This window comes from Cryptotermes secundus, unplaced genomic scaffold (assembly GCF_002891405.2).
Source record: "Cryptotermes secundus unplaced genomic scaffold, Csec_1.0 scaffold44, whole genome shotgun sequence".
NCBI classification, from domain to species: domain Eukaryota; kingdom Metazoa; phylum Arthropoda; class Insecta; order Blattodea; family Kalotermitidae; genus Cryptotermes; species Cryptotermes secundus.
The window spans coordinates 193,006-205,023 of NW_019740383.1; the positions used below are offsets into that span (position 1 = coordinate 193,006).

At 38.5% G+C, this 12,018-nt stretch overlaps 1 protein-coding gene across 3 annotated transcripts in view; it reads left to right on the forward strand.

Moving 5' to 3' along the window:
• LOC111872283 overlaps positions 1–12,018 on the forward strand; it is a 41,220-nt gene that overhangs the window by 6,389 nt on the left and 22,813 nt on the right. Inside the window, exon 3 of one of the 3 annotated variants that reach the window (XM_023865997.2) lies at positions 1,228–4,627. The exons of the other annotated variants lie outside the window; for them this stretch is intronic. Coding sequence (XP_023721765.1) covers positions 1,228–2,832 — 1,605 coding nt within the window. The 3' untranslated portion in view covers positions 2,833–4,627. Of the gene's footprint in view, positions 1–1,227; positions 4,628–12,018 lie in introns of those variants that run through there. 3 annotated transcript variants of the gene reach the window in all.

Here is a 12,018-nt window from a genome sequence, read left to right on the forward strand (position 1 = left end):
CGTACCTCACAGGAAACAGATCCTAACCCACGATCCCGGCTTCCGAGCGAGCGAAGACAGTACATGCCTTAGACCGCTCGGCTACAGTGACCGGCAGTGTATAGGAATAATATATAAGAATTCAGTTCGTACCTCACAGGAAACAGATCCTAACCCACGATCCCGGCTTCCGAGCGAGCGAAGACAGTACATGCCTTAGATCGCTCGGCTACCGTGATCGGCTACAAAGGATCTTTACTCTTTCAAAATATATATAAAACTAATGCGGTGCATTAAGGTTTTCACATCTATATCAGTCGGTACAGAATCTCTCTGTTTAAGCACAATAGATCATTGAAGGTCGCAGTGCGCGGGCCGGTTTTCATGTCCCACCCCTTATATACATTACATCTCTCAGTTTTGTTTCCAATCCTCCGAAACGTTGGTTTACACAATATCTACATGGCGCCACATCCCAGAAAACAGCTTTCTTCATAGTCACCGGTGTGAAAACCTCAAATCTCACATACTCCATATTCACTCTNCAACTGCTCAACGGGAATTTATCCGGTGTACAGCCGCTCACATGAGTCTCCAATTGACACGGTAGGCCGCGCCATAGCTCAAGCGGTTAGTCGCTGGCTTCCCACCGCGGCGGCCCGGCTTCGATCCCGGGTCTGGTCAAGTGGGATTTGTGCTGGACAAAGTGGCGGTGGGGCACGTTTTCTCCGAGTACTTCGGTTTCCCCTGCCAATCTTCATTCCACCAANTTCAGTTCGTACCTCACAGGAAACAGATCCTAACCCACGATCCCGGCTTCCGAGCGAGCGAAGACAGTACATGCCTTAGATCGCTCGGCTACCGTGATCGGCTACAAAGGATCTTTACTCTTTCAAAATATATATAAAACTAATGCGGTGCATTAAGGTTTTCACATCTATATCAGTCGGTACAGAATCTCTCTGTTTAAGCACAATAGATCATTGAAGGTCGCAGTGCGCGGGCCGGTTTTCATGTCCCACCCCTTATATACATTACATCTCTCAGTTTTGTTTCCAATCCTCCGAAACGTTGGTTTACACAATATCTACATGGCGCCACATCCCAGAAAACAGCTTTCTTCATAGTCACCGGTGTGAAAACCTCAAATCTCACATACTCCATATTCACTCTGTGTTTTTGAAACTTGTCAGTTCGCACATTTGTTGAAGTTCTGGATTAGAGACAATCTTTTTTTATTTTTTACAGAACCAGAAAGGAAATCACTTCGGGGTGGGCAGTCCGTTAAACGATGAATATCAACAGCAATTACAAAACTTGGAGCGAACAAAACGAGCTTCGCCCCTTGAAAACCTATTCCATCTTCCCGATGCATTTGGAAAAGTGGTTGGGAACGTACTTACGGGCGCACACAACTTAATAGACAATATAAACCCGTTAAAGCCCTTCTTTTCAGGAAATGTTTCCCCAGTTACTAGGGGAAATCCCGCTAAACCTAGAGCAAATTCATTTAAAGGTAAACAAATTAGACGTATAGCAACAACTGCCATTCCAAAAAATACAAGCCCAGTACATGAAGATCTGCTTGGAAATATACTGGGTGGAGCAGAAAATATATTTGATACAGCACTCGGAATCAAACCACAGACCACTACTCCTGCACAGATAAGGAAAACAGTAGCACCACCACCAGGAGGCCATGGCAGGGGTGTTCCCGCTGTAATTTTCAATATCAAGAATATACTTGAAAACGCCCTGGCACTGGTGGGTGCAATTTTACATTGGAACGAACATCCAGAGCCAGGATATATAACGAGTAAAATTAAAAGTTCAGAACAAAGCGCAAAAGCCCTGGTGGATATATATTTGCAGAGAAACTTGGAAGGAGGTATTGGGGACATACCAGTACATATATGGGAGATACTGAAGAGCATCGGAAGCCTAAGTGATACATTCAAACACAATAATTCTGGAAACATTTTTGCACTACTTGCAAGTGGACAAACTCTGCTTAAAAGTTTCGGTAAACTGAGGGAAGACTTTGAAGAGCCTGTTTCAACGACTCCGATACCTGGAGGGTTAATTGGTGGTTTTCTCCATGGACTTAGTTTGATTATACCGCACAATAACCCAAATACTCCTGAAGTAATTAACCAGACGAGTCTACAAGAAAGGTATGGAGCATTTGGAAACGTGGTCTGGAATACGGGAAAATTGATTGATGCTTTAAAAGACATAGACGAAACTCTTGAGAGGTATCACCCTAACAATACTATATTACAGTTTATCGAGAAAGTCGAGGACTCAGCTGAGCTCTCTCTTGCAAATAATACATTAGACGATGAAAATATTTTAGATGTAATTCAGAAAGTCTGGTTTCCAAATATGACACTGGCTGAGATGATCGGGTACTTTGGTAAAACTTTGAAAAAGATTTCTCCGAATTTCGCTATTGCGCAGATTATAGGAGACTTACTGCAACAAAAGTTATTTGTGGATTTAGGTTTAAATATTCTTGTAAGGAAGGTAAACTTCCTCCGTTTCGGAAATATTAAAAGCGTTTTACTTCACACTACTGGAATTATATCAGATGACTTGCTAGGACGTAGCTTAAATGGGCTCCTCGCAGACGGCATTGGAATCTTGGAAAAAGTTGCAGAAGCCATCGAATGGTTTCTGAAAACATTTCACAGTATTTTAGATTGGTTAAGTTTGAAATTGAAAGGGGGAGTCTATCTGCGGCATGGTACAGCAGAAGGTCCTTTGCATCCTAAATTTAATTCAACAGGAAGTTATGAATATTCTGTCAAAGTCCGCCACACAAGGGGGCCCGCTGGTAATCGATCTCAGTGAACATTGTTCCATTCATACGCGATATTACGTTATCTAATTTAATGATATTTAAGCGATTTATTATAAACTTAAAGAAATTATCATTTCCGAAATATATGATTATAAAATTGCATGTTACGTGACTAGAAATACAGAACACCTACAAAGATTATACAAATTTTAAATTAAACTTACCGACAATGTTGACTCAAGTGATATAATTTTTTAATTACAGCCCGGTTCGAATCTCGGTAGGGACACCGACAATCTTGTCTCAGGTTTTTTGCGGTTTTCCTTAGTCCCTTAACCAAATGATTGGATAGTACCTAACTTCAGGCTACGAAGATACCTTCCACACCTTTTCCAGTTCGTTATTCAATGGAATCGAATCATATGACGACATAAAACTTGCGTTGCTGACAGGGCCATGAAATAAACTACAGATGAATGTAAATGAAACATGGCTCTAAGAAACATTTTTCCCCATATTTTGAAAACTGTGATACCACCTTATATTTTAAAGTATACGCCTCCATTTATCTTACTTCAGTTGACAATATATTTAAAAGATATTTCTTTAAAAGTACACTAAGCAAGGACAAATTAAAACAGGAATTATAATTTTATTTCGTTGAACGTACTGCATAGATATCATACTGACATGAGCATATTTTAAGTCAATAACGTAGTTCGAACTCCAAACAAATCTATCTTCCTGCAGATGTATCCATTTTAGAGCTCTCGATATAATTCATAATTACTTTCCCAAAATAGAGATTCAATACTCCGTTCAACCATTAATATGCATTCCATAGGTATATTATTATTTATTTTATGTACAATTTTTTATCTTATACGTTTTATTCAGTGGTTTTATATCGCAAACAAATACCTTTGTAAGCTAGACTAGTGATGCATATCTCAGACTACGAACCGTTAGTAGAAATTCAGTATTTCCTATACCAGTATTAGTCGAAAGAAAACACCTGAAGGGTTTTCATATTACAAGGATGTAAGATGCATACAAAACACATAAGGCATCAAGAAATCCGAATATAAGTGATAATGCAATCATTTTTATATGCAGAGAAACGAAATGCATTAGTAAACCCGTGATACAGGATGTGTCAAAATGATTGTCTATATAGGCTTGTAACAGGTGTCCAGGAGTCGAAGCGATGAAGAAAGTTATCAATGTAAGTCTGCATATCAGTATTAAAGATACATATGTTTACTGATGATTTCAAGAAAGTAATGATGATAATAATAATAATAATCATAGTATATTATAGCAGACGCATGACGTGGTCACATTTCACTGGGATGAGTGTCTCTGCTTGACGAAGTTAAACAGTTTGTATCCTCAATCATTAACTATTTATATTTTATACATTATATATTAAATATATGAAGTATTAAAATATTAAATATATATGTTTTGTAACAGTGAGTAGAAACTCTAAAATCACGCAAATACCATAGCAACGAATTCCAGAGAATTGCATGGACGTATATTATGTAGCTGGTCACGAATGGACGAGCAGTATTCTGTTTCTAATAAAGAATACATTTCCTTGGAATCAAATAACCTATGTCTTCATGGCGTGGGGCTTAATTAATTAAGCGCAGGGATAACTTTACCTTATGTGACCTATCCATGTATGACCCTAGAAAATTTCAAGCATATTTAACGGTGCAGTAATATGACCGTTTGTGGTGTATGTGTATACCCGATATCATTGGCCGCCTCGACATTGGTTCCTACTTGGAAATAAACAGCAAGATATTATATATGACTTGGTAATCAACTGGAAAATGTACTTTCTGACAAGGAATATACAGGAAATAAACAGCAATATATTTTATATGACTTGATAATCAACTGGGAAGTGTACTTGCGCACAAGGGATATACAGAATGTGATCTATATTTATTTTGATTTATCCGTCAAGAATGTTACGAACTTCATCATTGAGAAGGTCGACATTATTATTTTATGAGCATAAAATGTATTTATAAATGCAATGTGTATAACCAAATACATGTGTATTCTTTCCTGATATTTAATTAATTAGTGACACCAAGCCTTTAAGTTAATTTTAATAACAGCGATGTTATAACCAAAATATTCACGAATTACATCTCCTTTCACTATAACAAACCTATAATCTTTACTGTTTCTTATAAATAATTCAGTTCTAATTTGTATTTGCACCTTTTCTAATAAGGAATGACTTTCTCTGAAAGCAGTTAAGAAATAACAAACAGGAATCCTATATCAATGCTTTTTCACTTGGCCACTCATTTCAAACGGCTGTTCTCTGGTACTTATCTGTCGAGATAATATGTTTTAGCGGAACATATCATTAACAGACTAGTTCTAAAGGGTTCTGATGGTGAAATAACACATTTAGCTTAGAAATGAGTTGTCCAGTGACTTGGATTAGTTCTTTCTATAAACCGATATTACTGTGTAGCAGTCTACCAGCTTTTCAACTGAGGACGGTAACAGATCCAATTTCCGAAATGTTGTGTTCTGTTTGCAATACTAGAGTTGAAATTCCAGAAAAGCATAATACTAAATTATCAGTGTAAATTTCGAAAGAGAAACCAGAAGAAACGACAATGTGAAAAGCGAAATCATGATCAAGAACAAATAACAAAAGTCAACACCGTCAGTCGCTCCGAATGTTAGTTATATAAAACAGACATAGCCACAAAAATATATATACGTATATATAAATGCCTGGATAGCTCAGTCGATATAGCGACTGGCTGCGGGCTAGACGACCGAGGAGTCGAAGTTTGAGTGCCGGTAGGGACAAAAATTTTCTCTTCTCCGCTTCGTCCAGACCGGCTCTGAGGCCCACCCAGGCTCATATCCAATGGGAAAGGGGGGGGTATTTCCCTGGGGGTAAAGTGGCCAGGGCCTGAAGCTGACAACTGACCTCCAGCTAGTTCCGAGGTCAAGAAAATATGGATCTGTACATCAACTCCTTCGTACGCCTTCATGGCTTAGTGCTTAGTTAAGCACAGGGGCAACTTTACCTTTATATATATAAATAAATATATACACTGGGTGTCCATAAATTAACAAAGTGTTATTGGCATCATTTTGAGTCGAAAATTTCTGATGAACCTGGGTCCGATCTTCAACGGTTTATGAAGAAAATGAAATATCCTAGAATAATCCTCATGAGATCAAGGAAACGCAATTCCAAGGCCGTTTCACGGTAAATACTTGGGGTAGTATTATCGGAAACCTACTTATCGGCCCGGTTGTGCTTGAAGGACGCTTGATACCTTAGTGCTACTTATTTTTCCTATAGAAAGAGCTGCTATTGACGTTTGAAGATATTCCTCTGCTAACCAGGAAAGAGATGTGGCCGCAGCAAGATGGCGCACCTCCTCATTTTGATAGCCACCTGACTACATTTCGGAATCAACAATTTCCAGGCCGTTGGATTGGACGAGGTGGTCCAATTTCTTGACCAGCGAGATCACCAGATCTTTCGTCTTTTGACCACTTCCTGTTGGGCCACAAGAAACCCCTGGTGTATGCCGTCAAGTCAAAAGGTAGGACTGAGTTGCTGAATCGAATAATGGACTCGTGTGCTAACAACAAAAACGATCATGACGCAATGAAGAGGGCTGACAGCTTCAATTACACGAATGGACGGACTGTGCATTGACAATCTGCATAGCCATTTCGAGTCATGTATATAACGTAACTGAAAATGCAATTCAAAGTGAAGTGACATCCGTTATCCTAATTTTTATTTCAAACGACGTTGCAGAGACTGGACGCTGACTGCGTCCTCAAGACCCAAACGGCTGAGCTGGTCCCTACCAGACGTAACACAAGACAGATCCAATCTGATGCAGTTAAAATAAAGAGACTTCTTCAACCACACACGAGACCTTGCACCTGTCGGAGTGCATAATATTGCATGAAACTGGGTCAATAGCAAAATATATATGGAAACCAAGACATCTGAGATGAGCGAAGTACTCTAACTGCATGGACTTACACAGAAACAAACAGACTTCCTATGGTGAGAGAAGGGCGAGACTCTTGCTCGCCAGATGAATGATCTGGCGACGTGAACAGAAAGACAACGGTGTTGAAGAGACTATGAGAAAACGGAGCCCGAAAAAATTGACGAATGCCCCAAATCCTTAACAGCCTTTTGATGAAAGAATAACCTTGGTTAAATTAGATTATTAAAAAAAGCAGTAAATTTATATAGTTGTTTGGTACCATGGGTGACAAATAATGTCTAATACGTGTATTAAACATCAGTATTTCTCGACAGATGGCCAAGCGATTAGTTTTATTTACGCCGGTCAGAAATTTCTAATGTTAACATTAGCGGAACCATTGCTGTACGCGACAAAACGAACATAAAATAGTTAGAGAGGACCGTGAAATTCTGAAATTGTACTTACCATTTCCAGCGGTGGACAAACCTTCTAGTGAGCGGCATTAGTGGGCAAGAAAAGTAAATTCGAAGGGATGGGCAGAGAAGACCATCACCTAAAATACAAACATTTTCTTTTAAACATTACCAGCTATGTTGAGTTTAATTTTCAAGTACTCGGATCGGTTACTTGGTCTTGCGTATCGCATCGGCAAGCTTGCCCATTTCTTTATGACACCAATAAAATAGTATTATTTTTATTGCTAGTGGGGTGGGACTAAGTCCCTTGTACTGCGGCCACTTCTGGCTTATTGTACCAGCCCCAGATGATAGGTGAGGGTGATTGTGGAGGAATTGGTGGAATGAAGATTGGCAGGGGAAACCGAAGTACTAGGAGAAAACCTGCCCCAGCGCCACTTTGTCCACCAAAAATCCCGCTTGACCAGATCCGGGATCGAACCCTGAACGCCGCGTTGGGAAGCCAGCGACTAACCGCTTGAGCTATGGCGCGGCCTAAGAAAAGAGTAAACTGAGATGGCAATAAAAAATTCTTGTTTTGGCTGATAGTTTGTTCGTAATTCTGTGGGAATTTATAAATGTCGAGGGCTACCAAACAAACTTCATATTCATATTGTATTAATCAGTATACGAAGCAGTCATATTTACTTGGTTTTTGGACTTTTGTACATCGTCTTGTATTCTAAAAACACTGGTGAACACGTTTCGGAAACTGGATCTGCTTCCGTCCCCAAATAAGAGGGGACACCTACTCTGTTGGGTCCCTCAGAAAGAGTTAACCTCAATCATCTCGCCCAGTGACTGAGATTAGCTCTTTCTGTCGGATCCAACAGAGCTGGTGTTTCTCCCCTCACCCGAGGTTTCCGAAACGTTATGTTCTATAATTGTTAAAGAATACCGGAAGATGGACAAATTAAAAAAAAATTCTGGGTGGCATACATCATTGTCAGAACCCTTTAGAATATATCAGCATAAGAAGGCCTCCGACTGAAGTATACCAGTACCAATTGGTATACTTCAGTTCACATCCACAGATGCGGACATGAAGTTCACGCTTGTTCTGGTAAATATGCACGGCATCATGGAAATATTTCGGGCGAGGATGTGTTGCATGAAAGGATTTTCTTACAAGGTGTTTTAAAACACCATAGAAAATATAGGCTATGGAATTTGAAGGGTTGAATTGGGGTAGAAGTGAAAGCACTGAACTTCGTAGTCGAATGGTTAGAAACAAGCTTCATGCCCGCGAGGTCAATACAATTTAGAAAAAATCGGTCTTTAAAGAAGTAATGCACATATGGGGCGTTTTACTCCAAAACTTCTTCCTTCTACCTCTCCACAGTATATAGGACGTCCAATAGTTTCAAGTAAAACAATAATGCACGTTTAATATTGTGCATTGCCTATAGAAAAAATTGAAAATAAATGCAATACTATTTCCTGTATTCCATTAATTTGTCCTATCAGCACGTCTAGTAAAACTGTGGACTGTTGTAAATATTGCTTGGCCCTTCTGTATTAAATGCGATGAATAGTTTTGGACTTGTCGAAGAACTCTGTATCATCGATACTTATTTGATACATAATCAATAAACGTATCATCTCTACTACGATATAATTTTAAATTTGCATTCCATTTGATTATACTTAGGCCTACTGGAACTGTAAACAATAGCCTATCTTACCTGCACCTTTAGTGTCACTTCATCAGTCATTCTAAATTCAGGATATAAAAATGCATTATCAGACACTATTAATGATCATTACAACGAACACTTTAAATTAATATGCATAACTTCACTTTGAACACGTTATTTGACGCAACATATTGCGTTACAAATCAAGCGGACGAAAAGCACAAGACCCTAATCCCGTATCACAGAATACCACAATTAGACTGATATTCATTTATTTTCTATAGTAGATTGATGGGAAATCGACGGAAACAGATGAAGGAAGGAATGTGGAAGCTTTATTTTTCATACTACAATATGTAAGGGCATTACCAGTTAGGTCTACGTGGAAATCCGTCCTACAAATCCTCTTTGTAAATCCCAATTTACGTTCCCTTCCCAGACGCCTGGAAAGTGGACGTGTAAATTGGTGATGATGGAAACCTACCCTTGCTGAAAAAATGACTTTAAGAAACGACATTCAAGCAGGCGCAAGACCGTTTAGCTCGCATGTTCACTATCCTAGGACATCTTGAAATGTTGCATCCTGTTTATGCTTACCAATAAAAATGAGGGTGGCTGCCGCTACAAAATGACCTGTCCAGGCCGAAACATGTTGTGAACTGATAATTAAAAAACATTTCTTTGTGTGACGGCAATCCCTCTATTTTTCTTAGGACATGATAAATTTTGAAAGGATTCTATAAATATTGTACATACATGACAACGGCATAAAATTGCTATTCTTTTAACAAGTTTACTCAGTGCTTAATTCACAAAGTATTGTCGCATCATCTGATTTCCATTAATATTAGACAACAGGACTGACATATTCAATGCCCCAGCAGTATAAATAGCACATAACTAACTTTATCATTCAAGGCCCAAAGAGGTTCACAACTTTCCTGTTGTCGGATGTGCCATGTAACCTGCAATGGGGTTTCTTTTGCATTATAATTATAAACCGACTTAAGGTCACTTTCACTTATATACACGGTTTAAAGTTTCTTTCACCAAATATCTCTGGCATAACATTGCTAATATTAAGAATTACTGGGTTTTTGGGCTTTGTCCATCATCCAATATTCTAGAAACTAGAGAACACGTTTTGGAAACTGGATCTGTTTCCGTCCTCAGGCAATGGTGGCGGATGCCTACTCAGTTGGTTGCTTCATAAAGAGCTAACCTCAATCACTGGACAATCCTTGTCAGATTTACTAGTTAATTCAGCGAATTGGCCGGGTCTCCAGTGATTAAATAGCTCTTTCTGAGGGACCCAACTGAGAAGGTCTCTTCACCCCTCTCACCTGAGGACAGAAACAGATCCAGTTTCTGAAAAGTTATGTTCTCTAGTTTCTAGAATACTGGATGATGGAGAATGTCCAAAAACACAGCAATTCTGAGGATTATACACCACTGTCACAACCCCTTAGAACCAGCAGGTTCTGCCTGAAAGATTAAGAACATAAGTAGTACACTCATGATACAAAATTTATGTACTATATTTTGCATTTCCCCACTTTCCATAGAAACAGCACACCTATACAGTATTTTTTATTTTGAAAACATAACATAGTACAAGTAACCAAGACCAGTTAAACACCTGTTTGCTACCAGAGAATTGACTGGCATTCAGATAGTATTACCCCATTTTTAAGTACTTACATATTGTATGTACAAACTTGATACTGAAAAATTAACCAACTTTCTCTGACAAGCTACAACAGAATGCTGAAACATTAACACAATGCAGTTCTGAAAAACTAGCAAACTTGCACTGTGAATGATACAAAGGCATAGCAAAACAAGTCAGATCCAGGGAAAATGTATGATGCCTCATTTTCTTTAAAGTTCTGTCTTTATTAAAATGTAATTACTGTATTTGCTAGTATATATGGCACCCCTTAATTTCATAAGTAAAACTGAAATAAAACATGTTTGGATGAATACACAGTTCTTTATTTGACATTACTGTCATATACATATTACAAATAACATTAATTTAAAACATGTCTTATATTCATGTGAATACTGCAATTCATTCTAAATAATATCAACTGTGTGAGAGATTTTACAGTTTTATTATCAAATTGTTTGTACTGAGATGAACAAAGCAAGTTTAAAAGTCATGCAAGTTACCACTAGCTTATGAAAATGGAATATTTATGAATATTACAGGAATCTGAATATACTTAAGGTCAGGGAACAAAACTGGAAGGGGTGTAAGGCATACATCATAATGTAGAACACAAGGCTCCCAATGATGCAATGATATGCTTTAGGTTTATTAAGCTTACTTTTGGCCTGTTTCAAAGAGCACTTCAGCAAAAAAGCATAAAATATATAAGGTAAAACAAGTGAAATTCATATTTCAGCAGCTTAATAATGCACATTACTGAATTTCAACAAAATCTATAAACACACTTGAGGGTTTTCATATATACTGTTGTACATGTTATAACCCCATTTGGGGCCACAATTGTTTAAAGAATTAGAGAAGATTATGAGCATATCACACAAAGCAATATTCAGCATCATGATGACAAGACAAGATAAAAAGCATCTATTCCATTCCACATATGATTAATTTTATGAGGGAAGGATCAGGAAGCTCTTGGAATTTAGTTTTATTGGGATACACGCTTCCTGTTGGAGGGGGATTGAACTGTGTGTTATCTGTGGAGCAAGTTGCGACAGGCTGAGACACATTAGTGTGCTGCAGTTGGCCATGGAGAAACCAATGCACCCTGCCACACCTCCCTCACATAGCAACATATTTTGGTGAAGAACCAAATTCCAACCATCACCCAGCCACCATTTTCTTCACATCTCACTCTTTGTGACTTCTGGCTCATCCCGAGACTTGATATGGGGCTCTAAGGTCATCATTTGCATCTGTGGCTAACAGCATGTGAGAGCAGGTCTCAAAAGCCATAACCAAATAGGGCTTCCAGCAATGGCAAGACTGGAGAAAGTGTGTACATGCAGAAGGGCAGCACTTCAAGTGTGACTGGGGTTTCAATACATCTGTTTTACTAAAAATTATGCCTGAATCAGGGAACTTTTTGATGCTCCTATATATAAGTTTTAAGGAC